Consider the following 22,015-nt stretch of genomic DNA (forward strand, 5'->3'; position numbering starts at 1 on the left):
CACATAAGCTCTGTTTGTTATTTCAGGACAGCAACACCTGTACATCACTGCTGCTCAAATGGATTTCCAGCATGTGGGCAAATCAAGGCTTCTCCAGAAACAGGAGGATCCAGACCGTTTCTACCTTCCCCACAGGGTAAAGAAATCAGTTCCCTGCAGAGCCTTGTTTTGATTTGCATACTTCACTGATAGAGGAAGACACTCTATTAGTTTAGAAATTTAATATTTAAAATGTACTTTTTAAAATAGTTTTTGAAGCCTGGAAAGGTAATAAAAATATTTATATAATGAGAAAGATGAATAATTTAATACAGTGGTTCCCAACCTTTTCCACCTTGCAGCCCACACAGCCAAGAGCTGTGAATTCCACATTTGCAGCCTGTTGCAGTTATGTTCTGTTGTAAAAATTGCTTGTGTGTAGAATAGAGCACCTGCTTGCATGCCAAAATTATGTGTTATTTGTGAATGAATTTGTCTTTTTAGTTAGGTATTTTCAATACTTTTTTAGACATGTCTTAGTGATTCTTTTGCACTAAGACATGTCTAAAATCAAAATCATTTTTAAAAATCTGCACCACTTTAATTGCAAACACCTGGAAAGGTCATGGAAATCAGTTGATGTTAACTTAAACTAAAACTACTATTAAAAAGTTTTCAATAATTGAAATAAATCCGAAATAAAATATAAATATTAGATGGAAAAACTTAAACATTAAAAATGACTGACTGAAATAAAATAAGTTGAAGTACTAAAATTGTTCAAACTAAAACTGAAATAAAAATTAATTAAAGCTATATAGAAATATTACATAAAAATGACCAAATTACTCAAACTAAAATTAACTGAAAATATAAAAATAAAGCTAATTAGAAATATTTATTTAATAGTATATTAATTGATGTAAATTCATTGGTCAAAGGTGAGGAAACCATGTGTTTTTGTAGATCAAATAGAGAATGCTAACCTGTTGTTTTTTGTTTTTTCAGTGGGAAATGTTCCTGAAACACCTAGTCAGCCCCAGCCTGTTGGCAGTAAGACAGGGTTAAATGCTGCAGGTAAAATACCTGTTTCACTGTATATTCATTTGATTTTTGTAAGACTTCTTGTTCCGACTTCCCTACTTCCTCTGTCTCTTTTTGTCTCTCAGATCAGCGGCCTGGTCAGGTCTATCCTTTCTTCACTGACCTGACGACCATGGACCCGACCCTGACCCACAGACTCAGGGGTCATCGGAACAGCCCGGAATCTGTAGTGCACAGAGTGAGTAACTGTTACAATATATACTACAATATAGAGGAGCGAGTCATTCGATTTTGTAATGTCTTCAACACAGAACTAAATATAATACATGTTTACTTTATTCAACTGAGTATTTGACCAAATCTTTAGGTATAGTTTGGGGTCAGTAAGATGATTTTTTTTTTTTTTTTTTTTTATCTAAATTAATTCAGCATGGATGCATTAAATTGATAAAAAAAAACACTGTAAAAACATTTATGTTACAAAAGATTTCTATTTCAAACAAATGCCCTTATTTCTATTCATCAAAGAATCCTGAAAAAAATGCAGCACAACTGTTTTCAACATTGATAATAATAATAAATGTTTTTTGAGCAGCAAATCAGCAATTAAAGTGATTTCCAAAGGAAGATTTAAATAGTTATTTTAAATTGTAATAATATTTCTTAATATTGAGTGTTTTTTTTGTTGTTGTTGTTGTTGTTGTTTGTTTTTTTTTTTTTTAAAATAAATGCAACCTTGGTGAGCATAAGAAACTTTGTTCAAAAAAATCTTACTGACCCCAAACTTTTGAATGTTAGTGGAAATTGCATTTTGCAAATAAACTTTATTGCAAATAAATGAAACTTTTAACAGTAATTTACCAGGTTTGTTGAAATATTTACATTGTATTGAGAGGATTGATGCTCACATAAAAATATTGATACCAAAGGTTTTAACTAGTAATTTTCTTACTAAAAAAAAAAAAATAAACTTAGTAGGGAAAGAAAAAAGATAGCTAATACTGACAGATACCGAAAATCATTATTACTATATACACTATATAAACCACACTATATTAAAGGCACAGCTAATTTTGACATTTATTATAATTGGTTTATATGAAGATTGTTTTAAGTTCACTTAAAGGTCCCGTTCTTCGTGATCCCATGTTTCAAACTTTAGTTAGTGTGTAATATTGTTGTTAGAGTATAAATAAAATCTGTAAAATTTTAAAGCTCAAAGTTCAATGCCAAGCGAGATATTTTATTTAACAGAAGTCGCCTACATCGAACGGCCAGTTTGGACTACATCCCTCTACTTCCTTCTTTAATGACGTCACTAAAACAGTTTTTTGACTAACCTCCGCCCACAGGAGTACACAAAAAAAGGGGGCGTGGTCTTGTTGCGCTCCCACGGAGAAGAGCAAGAGTTGCGTTTGTAGGGTGTGTTTGTTGCCATGTCGTCAAAACGCTGTTATTTTCATCCCGCAGTCCAATCACCTTTGTTTGGCCTTCCCAGGGACGCTGTACTTCGAGATCAATGGTTACAATTTATGTTTAACTCGGTTCCCGAAAATTATAATCCACATGTAAAACTATGTGCAGCACTTTCCGGGCAAGGTTCGCTAAGCTGCTGTCGAATCACAACACAGGAACCGCTGGCACAATCGTTACAACTCGTTACGTATTTCTGAAGGAGGGACTTCATAGAACAAGGAAGTCATCAGCCCGTTTTTATGACAGTGGAAACAGCGGTATACAGATAAGTAAATTATGTGAAAAATACTGTGTTTTTTTACACGCGAAACATGAACACATGTTGTATTGCACACTATAAACACAATCAAAGCTTCAAAAAACCACGAAAAACGGGACCTTTAAAAGTTGTATAATGTATATATAATAAAATATAATGTTTTATTGTTTACCCTATTAAATGTTAAAAATGATGGCTTTCAATAATACTGTAATGCTGAATGGCTATAATAGCTAATTTCATCCTTTCAGTCTTTGTTGTGTCTACATTAATTTGGATATTCAGTGTAAAAAAAAAAATGAATTACAATATAAAAAATATACTAAAACTTTTAATGTTAGGTGTGATTAATTGTGGTTAATTACAGAAAAATGTGTGATAAATTAGTTAATATTTTAATCAATTAACAGCACTAAAATATATAAGTGATTACTTTTCATTTCAGTGGGATTTGTATCGGAGGCCCATCTCTGGTCAAACTCCAAGTACAGCGCTGGTTCAGCGAGGCCTGACTTCCCGAACCAAGACCATGTCCGACCTGAAAGACCTGGCACAGTACCCGACTACAGGGCCCCGTGTGCCACTTCTCAGGCCAGCGGAAAGAAGGGACACGGTCAAAAGGTATTAGTCAATAAGGCTTTAGTGCAGGGTAAAGAAAGTTTGTGACATATTAGTGATGATAAGTTATCAGCACTGGAATCACTGCAGTGATATGATTGCTGGAAGTTGAGTTTGTTCCTTAGAGCTGTGTTTATGGGTCACTTGTGTTTTAGGTCATTAAGTACTGGCCGTCTCTCAGATAAGCTGCTGAAGGCTGTGTTCGGACATCAACTTGACAGGGGCAGCTGTGAGAGCTTAAATTCAGAGAAACCCATGGACACAACAGGTATGAGCTCATGCTAACAGTGATGTTAGCCACTAAACAAAAGACAAGAAACATGAAACAGAAGTTGCGATAGTATTTTTATCCCTATTATGACGTATACAAGACTGGTCATTGAAATGTTATGGAAATTCATTGGTCAGAATTGTGGAAATTGTATATTTCTTCATTCAAACAAAGGTTTACAGGTATATCTTAAGAAATGCTTTTAAAACTATCTAGACCGTGTTTAAAAGCACCATAATAACCATGTACAGTCTTGTATGTGTAAAGTTTATAACTAAGCTATAGGTATTACAGCGCCAATTATCTTATGCCATGATAATACCTTTTTAAAGATGTTTTCTGTAGTTAATCATAGTCGTAGATAATATTTTAAAAACATGGCATCAGGCACTTCTCTTAGTGTATCTGCTGTTTAAAATGACACATTGTGCTGATCTCTGTAGCACCCCCTTGTGGCAGTGATGGCATAGAGCAAGGCTCAGGCAGTCCTGCTGGAGTTGTGTTCATGCTGGGCTCTCCTGAATTCGAATACACACCTCCTCACGCTACTCGACCTAGACGCTTCTCAGGTGACATTTCCATTATTTTACTTAATGAGATTGAAACACAAGTATTGTATTTGCGTGTTATTGTATCTGTTAGACTCACAATGCATTTCCATTTCACCTCATCTGCTGTTGAAGTGGGCACTCCCAGTCCAACAAGCCCTGGCTGGACCTATGGTCATTTGCACGAGGCCTATGGATCACCTGACAGCCTGCGCTATGGTTACACAGATGCCATGGCAACAAACCTCAGTGAAAGTGTGGCATTTGTGCCACCTGAACTGCCAGAGGAGACACTTATGGAGGTAAAATAATTTGGCTATACATTATGTATGAAAAATACAGTCAGTCAGACAGTCAGCTGGCCATTATATACAATTGAGAAATAAAACGCTTGTGTACCAGTATATTGAAAATGCCATCCGCTTCTTCTCTACAGGAGGGGCATACAGACCTGCTGAGCCGACTGCGCTTCATTCTAGCCTTTTCCCACTGTATCACAGAGGTCGCTCGAACAAAGGACAGTGGGACTGAAAGGAACATGGCTCTTGATGCCTCATTCTTAGAGCAGAGCGTTGTGGCTGACCAGATCAGCCTGCTGAGCCGTGAATGGAGGTGAGATACTACTCAATCATGCGTAAACATACACGTGTTTTATATGTCATGTGTATGATATTACGTCACGTACGCTGTGAGTGATGTCACGTGTGTATGTAGCTCTGCAGAGCAGCTGGTCCTCTATATGAAGTGTGCCGAGCTGCTGTCCTCAGCGCTACACACAGCGATGGCCGGGATCAAAGAAGGCAAACTCTACCCCTCAGGATCTGTTAAACAAGGTAAGTCTTATACTTCAAGCACATAATCACCAAAAACAGCCAACAGTTTTAATGCAAAATCAATTTTAAGGTAAAAAAGGTACATATGCAAAACACTTTTGCTGCTATTGAGGTGGGATATGGGTAAGATTAGGGACAGGTTTCAGAGTTTAAGTTAAGTTTGGTTAAGTTTAAGGGTGGGTTAAGGAAAGGGTCAACAGTGTAATTATAGATCTAATTATAGAAATTGATTGCAGGCAAGTATTTTTTTTATTTTTTAAAATATGTAAAAACTTGAATGTACATAATTACGGAAGAGGATTAGGGCCAAGCAATAAAAAAAAAAAAATAAAACCATCTCGAGATTAAAGTTGTTAAATTTCGAGAAAAAACTTGTTAAATTTCGAGAAAAAAGTTGAAATAAAATGTTGAGAAAAAACTTTCGTTAAATTTCGAGAAAAAAGTTGAAATAAAATGTTGAGAATAAACTCATTAAATTACGAGGAAAAAACTCGTTAAATTTCGAGAAAAAAGTCGAGATAAAATGTTGAGAATAAAGTAATTAAATTACGAGAAAAAAGTCGTTAAATTACGAGATCAAATTCGTTAAATTATGAGAAAAATTATGTTAAATTTCAAGAAGAAAGTCGAGATAAAATGTTGAGAATAAACCCGTTAAATTACGAGAAAAAAGCTCGTTAAATTTAAAAAAAAAGGTCGAGATAAAATGTTGAGAATAAACTTGTTAAATTACGAGAAAAAACTCGTTAAATTTCGAGAAAAAAGTCGAGGTAAAATGTTGAGAATAAACTCATTAAATCACAAGGAAAAAACTCGTTAAATTTCGAGAAAAAAGTCGATATAAAATGTTGAGAATAAAGTCATTAAATTCCGAGAAAAAAAGTCGTTAAATTTAGAGAAAAAAGTCGAGATAAAATGTTGAGAATAGTCACTAAATTTCGAGAAAAAAAGTTGTTAAATTTCGAGAAAAAAGTCGAGATAAAATGTTGAGAATAAAGTCATTAAATTCCGAGAAAAAAAGTTGTTAAATTTAGAGAAAAAAGTCGAGATAAAATGTTGAGAATAACTAAATTAGAGAAAAAAGTCACTAAATTTTGAGAAAAAAAGTTGTTAAATTTCGAGAAAAAAGTCGAGATAAAATGTTGAGAATAAACTCATTAAATTTCGAGAAAAAAACTTGTTAAATTTCGAGAAAAAAGTCGAGATAAAATGTTGAGAATAAACTCGTTAAATTACGAGGAAAAAACTCGTTAAATTTCGAGAAAAAAGTCGAGATAAAATGTTGAGAATAAAGTCATTAAATTTCGAGAAAAAAACTTGTTAAATTTCAAGAAAAAAGTCGAGATAAAATGTTGAGAATAAACTCGTTAAATTACGAGAAAAAAACTCGTTAAATTTCGAGAAAAAATTCAAGATAAAATGTTGAGAATAAAGTCATTAAATTACGAGAAAAAAGTCGTTAAATTACGAGAACAAATTTGTTAAATTATGAGAAAAATGACGTTAAATTTTGAGAAAAAAGTCGAGATAAAATGTTGAGAATAAAGTCATTAAATTAACGAGAAAAAAGTCGTTAAATTACGAGATCAAATTCGTTAAATTATGAGAAAAATGATGTTAAATTTCAAGAAAAAAGTCGAGATAAAATGTTGAGAATAAACCCGTTAAATTACGAGAAAAAAACTCGTTAAATTAAAAAAAAAAGGTCGAGGTAAAATGTTGAGAATAAACTCGTTAAATTACGAGAAAAAACTCGTTAAATTTCGAGAAAAAAGTCGAGGTAAAATGTTGAGAATAAACTCATTAAATCACGAGGAAAAAACTTGTTAAATTTCGAGAAAAAAGTCGAAATAAAATGTTGAGAATAAAGTCATTAAATTACGAGAAAAAAAGTCGTTAAATTTAGAGAAAAAAGTCGAGATAAAATGTTGAGAATAAAGTCATTAAATTTCGAGAAAAAAAGTTGTTAAATTTCGAGAAAAAAGTCGAGATAAAATGTTGAGAATAAACTCGTTAAATTTCGAGAAAAAAAGTCGTTAAATTTAGAGAAAAAAGTCGAGATAAAATGTTGAGAATAAACTCGTTAAATTACGAGAAAAAAAGTCGTTAAATTTAGAGAAAAAAGTCGAGATAAAATGTTGAGAATAAAGTCATTAAATTTCGAGAAAAAAAGTCGTTAAATTTCGAGAAAAAAGTCGAGATAAAATGTTGAGAATAAACTCATTAAATTTCGAGAAAAAAACTTGTTAAATTTCAAGAAAAAAGTTGAGATAAAATGTTGAGAATAAACTCGTTAAATTACGAGAAAAAAACTCGTTAAATTTCGAGAAAAAAATTCAAGATAAAATGTTGAGAATAAAGTCATTAAATTACGAGAAAAAAGTCGTTAAATTACGAGAACAAATTTGTTAAATTATGAGAAAAATGTCGTTAAATTTTGAGAAAAAAGTCGAGATAAAATGTTGAGAATTAACTCGTTAAATTACGAGAAAAAAACTCGTTAAATTTCGAGAAAAAAACTCGTTAAATTTCGAGAAATTTAACTAGTTTTTTCTTGAAATTTAACAACTTTAATCTCGAGATGGTTTTATTTTTTTATTATTGCTTGGCTCTAATCCTCTTCCTTACATAATAAGTGCACTGTAACAAAATTAATTTAAATTTTGGTACATAGTAGTTAATATAAAGTGGGACCAAGAAACTTCTAAATTATGCACCCATATATCATGGGGAAAGTTGTCAGAATTTTGGCATCTGTTTTATACATTTAATTTATTAATTATGATTTCTGTTGGCCAAAATAATAGTTTAATAAGCGTGTATGTTACCTTTTGCATTTTAACCGAATTGTTTTGTTTTTTGTGATTGATTTACTGTTTAATTTACAGCTGAAATTAAACTGCCAGGTTCAATTGTGACAACTTACCCCATACAGAGTACGACATATCAAAGACATAATTAATTGCGAAAACAAGATCAATAAATATTTAATGAAATGTAATATTATATAAATTTTATTTATTGAACAAAGACATTATATGAATTTATATCTGTATGTGAATCTGTATACACACTCTCACACAAAAATGCAAAAAATACTCCAGTCTTCAGTGTCACATGATCCTTCAGAAATCAATCTAATATGCTGATTTAGTGCTCAAGAAAAAAATCATGGTAATACTTTATTTTTAGTGTCCCTGTTAATTAATAACAATAGTAAATTGAGCTATTGTAGTATTGTATAAGCATAATTACAAGCAACAAACCCTAATATACAAGTACATGTTGATAATTAATATCCAATACTTATTTGTATAATTTCACTGTAACAAAGGCATTTTAATAATAAGAAATGTAGGTTAAACTTTATTTTATCAACAATGAAAAAATCTGTCGAAATTGTGACATTTTTCAGATTTTTGGGGGGAATTTTTTGATGAATAGAAAGTTAAAAAAACAGCATTTATTTGAAATAGAAATATTTTGTACCATTTACAAATGTATTACTTTCACTTGTGATCACATATTGTAATTAAGACGTTCATTCTGATTGGTATGTTGTTTTTGTGTGTGTGTTGCTCTTGCAGTAGTACGTAAGCTTAATGAGATGTACAAGGGGTGTGTGAACTCCTGCCGTTCTCTCACTGAGAAACTCCAGCTCTTCTTCAGCAGCAAGCAAAGACTGATGGACCGCATGAGCAACATTACTGCTGAGAGACTCATCTACACACACACCGTTCAGATGGTATGAACGCACTCATGTTTGCTTTCTTACAATATGAGGAGAAACATTTCTGTGTCTAATCTGTAATACAGAGTATGAATTGCGCTCCTCTCTTATATGATCAGGTACAGACGGCAGCGCTGGACGAGATGTTTCATCACGGAGAAACCTCTGTAGAGCGATACCATAAGGCCTTACTGCTGATGGAGGGCCTGTCCTTAATTATTACAGAGACTGCAGACATAAACAATATCAACAAATGTGAGTATGACAAACCTACTCAACTGTTCAAGAGTTTGAGGTCTGAATGATATACTGTTTATACTTTAGCAAGGATGCATTGATCAAAAGTGATAGTACAGACATTTATAATGTAACAAATAATTCTATTTCAAATATGAAAATAATATCATGGAATATATAGAAACAAGCAGTGTTCTGATAAGCATGCTTTATCACTGCATGTTGCGCATTGGTTGGTCGGCCTAAAAAGCAATTTTTTGTCATGATTTGAACATTTAGAAACAAAAATTGAGAAAATTGTTGTCAGATTTCATTGGTGAGTTCAAAAAAGAAATGTTATCGTAATCTTGGTGAACAGCTTTGGGGAATTTGATATTTCCCTATTTAAAGAGATAGGAACTATACTTGCATGACTGAAATAGCTGCACGAGAGGCGTTTCAAAGATGGCCGCCGAGTGAAATGACTTTGTCTCATCTCTAATGTACATTTGTTTGCCATTTCTGTAGGTAAACAGTGTATTGAGCGGCGACTCTCCTCCCTCCAGCCCAAAGGATGTGTGTGATGCATCAAACCCACATCTACATCTCATTTCATCAACAGTTACCATTTTAAATTTCATGAAAGTAAAAACCCACACTCACCCATTCATTTAAAATGTGATACTTGGTTTACAAAGCCAAAAAAAAAAAATCTGGTGGTGAGAAAAAACTTTTTCATAATAGACAGAGATGAAATCTCTATTGATATATGTATGATCCTTAATGTATAATAAACAGAAGCAGCATCTGCTGATTTAAACATCTATTTTGTTCAGAATACTGTGTGAAAAAAGAATCAATTGGTTGAATAGATGTCATGTGTAAAGCTTCTGACCGCTAATTCCACACCAAATGCATGATGGCACTTCAAGTGATAACTTTAATCTTAGTACTTTGGCATTAAAGACAGTGTTGGGGACTGAATGAGAAACATGCCTATGATGTTAGTCTCATTAAGTTACATGGAATGATCCTGGTTTGATGGACTTATCCTGCATGTTTTTGCATGATTCTGAGGAAATGGTAGTATCTAATGAGAGTTGGTAATCATTTGAAACCTCTCTGACCACCGAACCGGTCGTGGATGTGTGGTAGTCCGCTACAGATGTACAGCTCTAATGTGGCAGTTGACCAAAATTGTGGCAAACCTTTGCAGACCTAATGATAAAGACTGTCGGTTTCATATGTGTCATATGAAGGTGGGAGAAATACTTGAGAATTGTATTAGATTAACTATCATACTGTTATTCATGTATATGTAAAACAGCGAAGCACTTTATAAACCCATTTGCCTTCTGGATGCCTGAAAACAACCACTGCAGAGGAGGCAAGCCTTCAATGTAATGGCTCAGTTTAATTAAAGTCAGAGAAAATGCAATGAGATAATAGTCAATAGCTTGTGTGTAGCATTTTATATTTATCTGTTTTTAATTGTCAGTCTGAAAGTGATGTTTAAGTTTTCAGTTTGCTTTAGAATCTTTAGTAAATGACTTTTGCACATTTTGCTGGGATGACTTAAGTCTCTTTTTGTAGTGATTTTGGTAGTGCCTTAACTGGTTTAATCTCGCTGGACAATCGAAACAAATCTGAGACTTACAATCTGTTATACTTCATGCATATTCATATCATCTTTGTTCATTACTTGCACTATTTTTGCATTTTCCGACGGCAATAACTGTTTTCATATCAAGGTGTTTTAAGGCATTTAGTCAGAATTGTGTGGTAGAATGATGAATGCACATGAAACTTTTTTTAAATAATAGTGATGTTAAATTGAGGACTATTTTGTATATGTTGTTACAGTATTTATGATGCCTTTGTCTTTTTATCTCCATTTGCAGAAGCCAAAAATAAGTGCAGAATGCATGTGGTATGGGTGTGTGTTAATTGAATAAATTTCACTTTTATATGTACTCTGTCTATGTTGATTAATTTCAAAATGTTTTATGTAAAGTCTTTAAACAGTTACTAGAACTTTTTTCGTGTTTAAGGTATATACTTGCGCTTTTCACCTATTTATACTCTATTTCTGTGTATAAATAAGATTCTGCTGTTAAATGCTCATTATGAGTAACGAAAGGAAGCAAAACCTTCGCTAGCCCCGCCCTCACGCATACGTTGCTCTTTTTTCTGTGACGTGATTGGACAACAGCCCGTCAGTCAAGGAAACGTCACGCTCTCAGTCGAGTGTTTCCGGGTATTCAGAGAAGAAAGAAAAAAAAAATCAGTCTATCGCCATGTTTCACATAGAAACATCTGTCATATGCTTATAACAGTTTTATTGAGCTTTGTATTCGTGAGAGTGGAAACCCACAGGTGTTTTGTCCCTTAGACTCTGAGGGGAGAGTTACAGTGGATGGTTGGCGCGCGGGACGGTGATTTTACAGTAAGTGGCGCGTGTTGATGTTTGTGTTTAGCAGGCGAGCTAATGCTCAGCGAGCGGAAACTCAAACATATTCTGCTCTGAATGCGCACATAAACCACACCACTACACACACTAAAAGAATACACACGAGTGTGTTGCACATGCTCTCAGTGGATAAGAATAGCTATTTGTTGATACGCGGAGAGTGGGTGGGTTTGTTAGCTGTAGCAGGATCTGGCTATGTCAGTCAGAGAGCAGAGAGGGCTTTACTAGTAAACACAGTGTTGTCAACCCCATAGTGGGGTTTATTCCTTGCTAAAATATAACGTGGTAATTATGTGTCATTCCCCCAAATACCATAGTCACTGTTGAAAAATCAGAAATTAATACAGGATCTGATTCAAACAGATTAAGAATCTGTCAGTTTTGTTTTTCTCTCTCATTTTGTTTCATTTCTCTTTTTTTATTATTCAGTGGCAATTATAAATACTGTGAAATTGCTGTAAAAACAATACCTGTAGTAATTGTGATCTTTTAGCGGAACCTGTGGTTACCATGGTGAATTTCTGTAAGATGTAGTGGCAGACTGATCGATACAGTATTGAACAGTCAAATCAAACCAGTTTTATTTGTATAACGATTTTCACAAAACATATTGTTTAAAAATCGTGATGTTAATGTTTATAATATCTTTAGAGTCACAAAACAAATCGGATCATACCAGTCAACTACATAAAAATTGAGAACAGCAATGTAGTTACAGGGAAAAAAAATATTTTCTATACAGTAAAAGTATTGTAATCATAACTGAGTAAAGTGCAAGTATAGTATTGTATTGAATATTGTATAGTATTGGATGTTGAATTGTATATTCAGCACTTGCATGCTGTATAAATGCAGTAGTCCCAACTGCAAAAGGTCAAAGAAAACATTTAAAACATCGAAAACTGCTAAATCAAGGTCAGTGAGAGATTCAGTCTGCATCGTGTCTTCATGCTGGGTCCGGCCTCAGGACTTTGTCCACATCACAGACACGGCAATGATGTCCCTTGCCAGGCCGGATCCAGCCTTGACAACACTCCACACCTTGCCTTTTCTCTGCCTCTTCCTCCTCTCCCTCTCAGATTGTTTCTATCCATTGTCCGTATCAACATTCAATGCATCTGTGCCACCTGTGCACTCTGAACTGCCCTGTATTTTGTATAGCTGGTTTGATCACATCATTAGAAACAAGAGTGAACAATTTTGAGTCATTGTGTGTAAACAACAACAACTGTAGTTGTTTAACTTTTGCCGCTTGTTTACTGTTTTCCAACACAAATGCATCACAGTGCAAATGTGTTTTAGTAAGTGAGAATGTGTTTAGATTTTTGCGAAAAGAGTGCATGAGAACTGCAAATGGTTAAATGATTAAATGTAAATGGTGTCTAACTACCTGAACTTGTTTAAGGTTTTGCCAAAAGAGTGATTTATTTGACATATGTTTAGGCCATTGAGCATTTGGTTAAGAGAATGGGGTTTAATGTTTTAGAAATTGAGAAAAACTGTAATATCCTCATGTCTTATAGCAGATTTAAGCTGGGTGATAGTTTGTATTTTGTGTTGTTTTACTGGAGTGTGTATATATATATATATATATATATATATATATATATATATATATATATATATATATATATATATATATATATATATATATATATATGCAATAATATTGTTTACATTTTGCGGCAATATAAACAATCTCGCAGTTGAGATTTTCTATATTGTGTATATATTGCTTCACAAAAGTGTACTATATGTATAGATAGTTGCTTTACATTTAAAAGGTAAAAATTAATGTCCTGTAAACATTTATAAATTAATATATATATATATATATATATATATATATATATATATATATATATATATATATATATATATATATATATATATATATATACATATACTTGCTTAAATTCTCAGATTTGTTTTGTGAATTTTGTAATGCTGTAGCTTTAGGTATATATTGTAGTTTCTGGTGAAAACATTAGATAGATTTGTAGTTGACTGATATTGGGTTTTAAAAAGTTGATACTTGTATAGAGACACAACTACAGAGAATTGAACAAAAATATTTACCCAAAACAGGAATAATTTATTATCCATTGACAAGGCTGTTGGTAGATTTAATAATTGACACAATGTGGTAAAACCTTTATTACATAGTTATTATATAATAATGAAAATCAAAGTACCAATTATTGGCATATTAAAGGGATCGTTAACCCAAAAATGTCATTACTCACCCTCATGTTGTTCCAAACCTGTATGACTTTTGTTCATTTTGGAAACACAAATGAAGATATTTTTAATGAAATCTGAGATGTTTCTGTCCCTCCATTGAAAGTCCATTCCACTAAAAGTTTCATACATCAAAATGTCCATAAAGACATTAAAGTAATCCATATAATTCAAGCATTTCAATCCTAGTCTACTGAAGAGACATGCTCACTTTATAAGATGAACAGATTTAAAGGCTTTTATTCATATTTAAACATTAGTGGTTAAACGGATCGCTGTTGATCCGTACGGACCAAGCCCCATGGTTTGGCACGCCTGTGAGTCGCGGATCAATTGCAAGTTTAACCGCAATAGAGTGAAAGGTTATCATTTGCTCATGTTTTGTCTTGCTAGTTCACACATTAAATATATTTAAAAACGTTCCAGCGCTAGAAGAGGCAAAAGAGGATTTAATTTGGTATTGCACGCCCAGATGCACATACATAGTACAAGGCTCGCGCACACACACACACACACACACACACACACACACACACACACACACACAGAGGTGCGTTTCAGATAGCTCACGAATTCCAAATTGATTTCTCTTTCGCATCCTCAATGCACTTGGATGGACACATACACGCATTATGTCAGTCAAAATACCACTCTCGGCAAGTATTCTCGTAAACACATTCAGTTAGTTCTTAATTGAACGAGGTGAGAATTCGGATGTGTATCTATCAGATGTATGCGTGCATGGGGTCTTACTCTTAAAGTGACAGCAACCTATAAATACCTGCTGTTGTCTGTCATGTAAATCAAACAACAAAACGCAGCTTTAACAAAGATTAATCTAAATTAAATTTATACAGTGAACAGTGTCATTTTACATTTAATTACATTTCTGTACACGAAAATTAATACTACAGTTAGACCTTACTTATTTGTAACTTTGTTGTATTTATCTATGCTTGTAATTGGTGTACAGTATTTGTTCTTTTTACAGTCTGTTCATGTGCCTTTAATAAGGTATTAATTAGGCTAGTAGTTTCTGCTGTGGTATCGGAGTAGTTAAAGTGGGCTCCCCCACCCCCCAATACTTTTTTTTTTTTTTTGTGCTGATCCGAATAATGATCCAATCCGTGACTTAATAACCGTGACATGATCCGTGATCTGTTGAACCACTAATAAACATTGATCATTGCACATACATAGAGCACATTAGTTCTCGTGTGTCAAGTAAGCATGTTGAAGCATACGTTTACCATAATTGATGAACTTTTTGGAGTATGAAAGATTTGGTTTCATTAAAAATATCTTCATACTGTTATTTATGTGTAAAATAGACATAAAGGTGAGTAAATGTTGAGAGAATTTTTATTTTTAAATGTTAATTGGCCTGGTCTGTCTGTCACTACAAATTATTAATGACGGTTTTAATTCCTATATGTTTTCCCAATATATGCATGATAGAACCTTTACACTGTTGTCTCTCCATAGAGTGTCTTTTAACAATAAAAGTGGCACGAAATGCACCATGGAGGAGGCCCACCAAATGTGCAGAGGAACCTTCAGAGATCAAAGTCCTTCACTGGATCTGAGGCAGAAGAACAACAGCAGCAGCAGCAACAACCACAGCAGTCCCAACAGCAGCAGTCCATGCCGGTTACCCAGCAACAGCCGGCAAACGCCAATCACCCCCAGTCACCGGTGACATCTTTTGCTCCATCTGCGAGTCCCTCTGCGCCACAGTCTCCCAATTATCAAATCATCATGAGCCGGAGTCCGGTTACAGGCCAGAACATGAACATCACTTTACAGAACGTGGGACCAATGGTTACAGGGAACCAGCAGATCACCCTCGCCTCCCTGCCTCTGCAGAGCCCGGCGTCCCCTGGATTTCAGCATCAGCCCCAACAGTGGAGGTTCGAGCCCGGGTCTTCGTCTTACATCCAGGTGACGTCACCCTTGCCCCAGACCATGCAGCCTCAAAGTCCCACCCAGCACAGTCCAGTCCCCATACAGGCTGTGCCCAGGCCGAACGCTCCTGGGTCGGCTCTGGGAGTGTGCGGTCAAAGCCCAACGCGGTTTGTGGAGGCAGGTATTATGGTTAGGCAGATCAACTTAAGCAGCCCACCCGGAAGTGGTCATTTTGTGTACCAGGATGGAGCAGGTTTGGCTCAGCTGGCTCCGACCACAGCAGGAGCCGTTCAGCTGACCTCACCTGGGACGCCGGGCGCCGTCAGAGAAAGGCGGCTGTCCCAGCCACACTCTCAAACCGGGGGCACCATACACCATTTGGGCCCGCAGAGCCCAGTTGCGGCAGGACCTGCTCTCCCGACGTTGGGCAGCCCTGGGCATATCACCACCTCCAATCTGCCACCTCAGATCAGTAGCATCATCCAAGGCCAGTTAGCACGACCCATGATTTTTGAGAAGACCGCACAAGGTGTTGTGGCAGCCCCTGCGTCGGCCTCTTTCGGGGTTCCATCCTCCATCCCTCCCTCCAGCCCATCCAGGAGCAACCCTCCCCAGGGCCTCGCCAACCAGTCCATGACCCCCACCGGCATGAAGAAGATGCAGCCGAAGAAGCTGGAAGAGATTGCGCCCTCAAACCCAGAGGTGGCACAGTTGAGGAAGCAGTGTCTGGAGCATCATGGGAAGAAAATGGATAGTCTAAAGGAGGTGTTTAAGGAGTACCTGATCGAGCTCTTTTTCCTGCAGCATCTGCAAGGGAACATGATGGACTACCTTGCCTTCAAGAAAAAGCCTTGTGTGCCTCTCTTCACCTACCTAAGGCAAAACGATCTTGACCTTGATGATGAAGAGGAGGAGGAAGAGCAATCTGAGGTCATAAATGATGAGGTAAAAGAAATCATTGGGCTCTTACCTCTTTGGGCTCTTACGTTTTTCAAATGCACTTTTCTTTGTGTAAGGCTCAGTGATAAGTGTCCACAGTAAACCTTTTACAGAGTCCAAAAAATATTTTATAAAACAGGTTTCATATTGTTTTGAAAAACTTTTATACTATTTTTAAGAAATGTTTAAAGGATTAGTTCACTTTCAAATGAAAATTACCCCAAGCTTTACTCGCCCTCAAGCCATCCTAGGTGTATATGACTTTCTTCTTTCTGATGGACACAATCTCAGAAATATTAATAAATATCACGACACATCTGAGCTTTATAATGGCAGTGAGCGGGATCAACAAGCATGAGCTGAAGAAAGTGCTGCCACCCACATCCATCCATCATAAACAAATTCCACATGGCTCTGGGGGGTTAATAAAGGCCTTCTGAAGTGAAGCGATGCATTTGTGTAAAAAAAATCCATATTTAACTAGTTATGAAGTAAAATATCTAGCTTCCACCAGACCACCTTCCGTGTTCAACTTACAAAGAAAGCGCAACGCCTCTCACAGTTTAAAAAGCTTATGCTATATCCTACGCCTTCCCTTTTTTCAACTTACGGAAAAAGCTTAACTGACGTGACGCCATTTTACACTTTCTTCCTAAGTTGAAAACGGAAGGCGGTCTGGTGGAAGCTAGATATTTTACTTCATAACTTGTTAAATAAGATTTTTTTTTTTTTTTTACACAAACGCACCGCTTCAGACAGACTGTATTAACCCCGCTGAAGAAGTACGTTTATGATGGATGGATGTGGATGGTGGCACTTTCTTCAGCTCATACTCGTGATCCCTGTTCACTGCCATTATAAAGCTTGGATGCGTCAGGATATTTATTAATATACCTCAGATTGTGTTAATCAGAAAGAAGAAAGTCATAAACACCTAGCATGGCTTGGGGGTGAGTAAAGCTTGGGCTAATTTTCATTTGAAAGTGAACTAATCCTTTAAATGTAATGGCTTTAAAATGGCATAATCTGGTGCAACATCATATAAAAAAGAAATAACATTTTATTCTTTAAACCCTGAATGCATGTGAGTGTGCACATCATTCTCGTTATTTTAAAAAAAGTTTTTATATATATTTTTATAACTGTTTTTTATATATATATATATATATATATATATATATATATATATATATATATATATATATATATATATATATATATATATATATATATAAGTGAGAAATATACACTATCTGATTCAAATGTTTGGGGTCGTTAAGATTTTTAAAAATCTTTTTGAAAGAAGACTCTTACGCTCACCCAGGCTGTATTTATTTGATCAAAAATACAGTAAAAAAAAACGAGTATTGTGAAATTTGTGGGATTCGCAGCAAATTTTTCAACCTTGTCACTGTCATAACAAGGTCAAATTTCTGATATTTTAAGAGGCTTGACCTAAGAGACAGTCACAGGGGTCTTCAGGTGTCCTCTCCATGACATCATTTCCTGTTTTGTTTTTCTGCATGTTGATTACACCACATCATTTGGTAGACTTTTTTCCAAATATTAATATCTAGTGATGCAAAGTTTTATTTAAATATTTTTTTTCCTAAGAAAAAATGTATGCCAAAAAAATATATATATATTTTAAAGAATTTTATTCCTTAAAGGGTTAGTTCACCCGAAAATGAAAATAATGTAATTTATTACTCACCCTCATGTCATTCCACACCTATAAGACCTTCGTTCATCTTCAGAACACAAATAAAGATATTTTTGATAAAATCCGATGGCTCAGTGAGGCCTCTATTGAGAGCAAAGCCATTTAAACTCTCAAGATCCATTAATGTACTAAAAACATATTTAAAACAGTTCATGTGAGTTCAGTGGTTCTGTCTTAATATTATAAAACGGCAAGAATACTTTTTGTGCACCAAAAAAACACTTTTTTTAACAATGTATAGTGATGGGCCGATTTCAAAACACTGCTTCAGAGCTTTACGAATCAAATCAGTGGATCAGAGGGCCAAAGTCACGTGATTTCAGCAATTTAGCTGTTTGATAGGAGATCCAAATCACTAATTTGTAAAAAAAATATTCATAAAGCTCAGAAGCTTCATGATGCAGTGTTTTTAAGTCGGCCCATCACTATATATTGTTGAAAATTCATTATTTTGTTTTTTTGGCGCACAAAAAGTATTCTCGTCGCTTTATAATATTAAGGTTGAACCACTGAACTCACATGAACTGTTTTAAATGTTTTTAATACCTTTATGGATCTTGAGTTTAAATGGCTTTGCTCTCAATGGAGGCCTCACTGAGCCATCGGATTTTATCAAAAATATCTTAATTTGTGTTCCGAAGATTAACGAAGGCCTTACGGGTGTGGAACGACATGAGGGTGAGTAATAAATGACATTATTTTCATTTTTGGGTGAACTAACCTTTTTAAGGTTGGTTTATGATATCAATACATCTATATCAGCATTTTTCCTTTATGTCCCTAAATAATATCAAAATAAATGTTAATTCAGAAATGAATGTATTTTTGTATAAATTAACAGATCCAGATGATAAAAATGATCATGTCTTTGACCCATGAAACAACTTTTGTTTGTCGAGAACTGGTCTCTATTTCTTTTGCAGACATCAAGATGTATTTTCTTTGGCTTTGTATCTTTCATCTGTTTCTATGACAACCTCTCAGGTGAAAGTAGTGACTGGAAAGGATGGACAGACGGTGACTCCTGTTGCTATAGCTACACAACTCCCACCCAACGTGTCTGCAGCGTTCTCTACTCAGCAGCAGTTCCAGGTGATGGAGGCTTCCTTACTGGGAATGTGAAGGAGGATTCATTCAGAACATTTCAAATCATTTGTAACACTCAGTATGACAGTGCTTTCATTATGTGGTTCGAGAACATTGTAACATTAGACATAATCAGGCAAGATTTGAATTAAGGACAGCAGAACTGTTTTCCCTCTTGTGTGAATGAGACTCACTTTGTTTTGTTTTCCGTCTCACAGACCCATGCCGGGGTGGCAGGTGGCAGCATCTCTAACCCTGTGGACATGGAGGCTTTCAAACGGCAGCAGGCCATGGCACAAGCAGGTAGGGCGACGTTGACGCAGGGCAAAGGTGGAGGCCTGTTTTCTTTTGTATTCTTTTGGTTCTTTATTCCCCTTTTTGTTTTCTACCTTTCCGTTTGCTGTTCTTAGTTTCTTTTTCTCCCCTTCCAATTCGCTTCTGCTTACTCAGTATTTCAGCATCTTTTCCCAGCTCTGTGTTTGAAGCCTGTAATCCAGAAAACAGGGAGCGGAGCTTCCCAACAGCTACCTGCTGGTGTGCAAACATCATTGCCATGTGCCAAGTGTTTTTCCCCCCCCTTGTTTTGGTTTTCCTGTTCTATATCTCTCTTTTTGGGGAGGGGAGGTTTTTTTTGCGTTTTGAGGGTATTGTGTGTTTTGCATCCCAGATCAGGCTAAGAGGTCCCGGATGGAAGTGGGACGGCATGGGATGATATTCCAACACCCTGCTGTAACTCCTTTAGGATCTCCCGGCGTTCCCCTCCAGCAGCTCATGCCGACAGCGCAAGGTAGGAGCGCCGCTGCGTCTCGGGCCAGGTCCGCTCTTGTGTCCGTTATTCAATGCTGCTGGAGGTCAGGGTTCATTCCAGAGTTCCCAAAGTTGATCCCACCTTTTTTCCAAGCATCATCTACCAGTTGTGATCCACTTGTTGGGACTCAGTTCAGTCTCAGTCCTCATCTCAAAATCTTTCTGTAACCATCAAAGGGACAGCTGAGCAGAAGATACAGTTGAAGATCAATTTGGAAGACATCACTTTTTTTTTTTCCATTTATGATTTGCTCATTAGTTCCTTGAGCCATTCACCTCATCCGTTTACGTTCTTCTTTGCCATAATGGCATCTCTGATTCCATCCATGGCTCATCAGATGATGAGCCCCAAACTGTCCTCTCTACTGGGATGTCCTCTTTCACATCGTGTTTGTTTTCCGTTTAGTTCTGCGGTTTTATAGTTGACATCTCCTCTCCTGATCCTACAAAGATCCTCCTTCACTTCCCTAAATTCACTGCATTGTCAAATTGGAATCTCAATGCATTTTTTTTTTAATCTTGGTTCCCTTCATCTAGCAAGTTATTTTCATTTTTCCTTATTTTATTGTCGTCATATTTTCAGTTCCCACCCTCATCTTCGGTTTTCATAACATTCCTCCATGACTTGATGGTGAGGAGTCGATAGTGGCGCTCAGGAAAGCTCTTATAAACAAGCAAATTAATCTCAGAAATCTCCGTAGTTGAAAAATTGATGCAGTTGGTAATTTTGCTCATGATGAAATGCTAAAAGAGGGAGATACTTTGTGTTTACAGCTGGGCTTTAACTTCTTCTGTGCTAAACTTCCCTTGTCATTCCTCTGCTAAACCCTCTGCTTTGCTGTTTTGTAGCATGTGTATTAATGCAGATGTTTCAGGCATTACCTGCTTCATGCATGTTCATGAAATGTGTTGGTGCTTCAGTCGTGTCCATTTCCTTTCTGTGCCTTTTGTTCTTTTTAGTTCCTTTTCTGTTTTTATTTTGTTTGTTTGTTTTTTCCTGTTTTATTTTGTTTCCTTGATTTGATTGATTTATATCTAGACTTTTCCACTTATGGATAGTTTAGTGGTAATGCATGATTAGTTTTGTTCTTCATAGTAGTATTCTTAAGCATTGAATGAAATATTTTAATTTTCACATTTACGAGTTCTAATTTTCCATTATTAGAACATGTAAATCTTCCTTGATTTTTGTTATGTAGTCATTGTGACATGAACTGTATTTTTCATTAATGATCCCTTTTCTTCAGCATTGTGTAACACATTGCTGGTAAATCATAACATCATACCCATAAAATCAAAAGTATTGTTGAAACATAAACGGGTAAAATGTCCGAGTTCTATTGCACTACTACGCAATCAAAATAGATTTTTAGAACTATAAAGCTTTTAAGTATTGTGTCTTAAGGTACTTTATTAAAGTGATTGATTTAAACGTCTGTAATAATTATGTAATTATTTTTTAAAAAATCAACAAATTTAAAATCATTATATTACAGGCTATTTAACATTTTTACATCAACAGAAACTGTGTAAATATTTTAAAATGTTACATAAACATTATATAAATTATGATTAAATGTCACAAATATAATACAGTTTATATAATGAAATGGAGTGAAATGTTCTTAATTGTCAAAAATAATGTCAGTTCAAATAATAATCTTTATATTTTTCAAGAAAAGTAGAATTTCTTCTTATTTGGAGGTGAAATATGATGCAGACATGCTTTATTGTCTAAAAAAAAGGAAAATTTGTTTGGATACAAAATTTTGGCATTTCAGGTAAACAACAGACAATATATTGTATTTTCAATTCTTCATTTTCTCCTTTTTTGGAATTCTTCCTTGCCCCCCATATCCCTCTATCTTTC

The 22,015-nt window shown here is 35.2% G+C and overlaps 2 protein-coding genes across 9 annotated transcripts in view; both read left to right on the plus strand.

The window, feature by feature from the left end:
- Window positions 1-10,947, plus strand: part of ulk1a (unc-51 like autophagy activating kinase 1a) — a 28,270-nt gene extending 17,323 nt beyond the window's left edge. Inside the window, exons 17-28 of the mRNA XM_048209404.1 lie at window positions 27-136; window positions 988-1,056; window positions 1,149-1,261; window positions 3,204-3,379; window positions 3,532-3,644; window positions 4,091-4,216; window positions 4,331-4,497; window positions 4,632-4,807; window positions 4,910-5,028; window positions 8,616-8,773; window positions 8,878-9,013; window positions 9,503-10,947. Coding sequence (XP_048065361.1) covers window positions 27-136; window positions 988-1,056; window positions 1,149-1,261; window positions 3,204-3,379; window positions 3,532-3,644; window positions 4,091-4,216; window positions 4,331-4,497; window positions 4,632-4,807; window positions 4,910-5,028; window positions 8,616-8,773; window positions 8,878-9,013; window positions 9,503-9,558 — 1,519 coding nt within the window. The 3' untranslated portion in view covers window positions 9,559-10,947. The remainder of the gene's footprint in view (window positions 1-26; window positions 137-987; window positions 1,057-1,148; window positions 1,262-3,203; window positions 3,380-3,531; window positions 3,645-4,090; window positions 4,217-4,330; window positions 4,498-4,631; window positions 4,808-4,909; window positions 5,029-8,615; window positions 8,774-8,877; window positions 9,014-9,502) is intronic.
- Window positions 10,948-11,218: 271 nt separating this feature from the next.
- Window positions 11,219-22,015, plus strand: part of ep400 (E1A binding protein p400) — a 39,999-nt gene continuing 29,202 nt past the window's right edge. For 5 of the 8 annotated variants that reach the window (XM_048209395.1, XM_048209400.1, XM_048209399.1 and 2 more), the window contains exons 1-4: window positions 11,220-11,420; window positions 15,171-16,535; window positions 19,237-19,344; window positions 19,557-19,641. In XM_048209395.1, the coding sequence (XP_048065352.1) occupies window positions 15,201-16,535; window positions 19,237-19,344; window positions 19,557-19,641 (1,528 nt within the window). In that variant the 5' untranslated portion in view covers window positions 11,220-11,420; window positions 15,171-15,200. Of the gene's footprint in view, window positions 11,421-15,170; window positions 16,536-19,236; window positions 19,345-19,556; window positions 19,642-19,663; window positions 20,126-22,015 lie in introns of those variants that run through there. The other 3 variants (XM_048209396.1, XM_048209402.1, XM_048209403.1) reach the window with 3 other exon arrangements.

Source organism: Megalobrama amblycephala, linkage group LG12 (genome assembly GCF_018812025.1).
Source record: "Megalobrama amblycephala isolate DHTTF-2021 linkage group LG12, ASM1881202v1, whole genome shotgun sequence".
Taxonomy (NCBI): Eukaryota; Metazoa; Chordata; class Actinopteri; order Cypriniformes; family Xenocyprididae; genus Megalobrama; species Megalobrama amblycephala.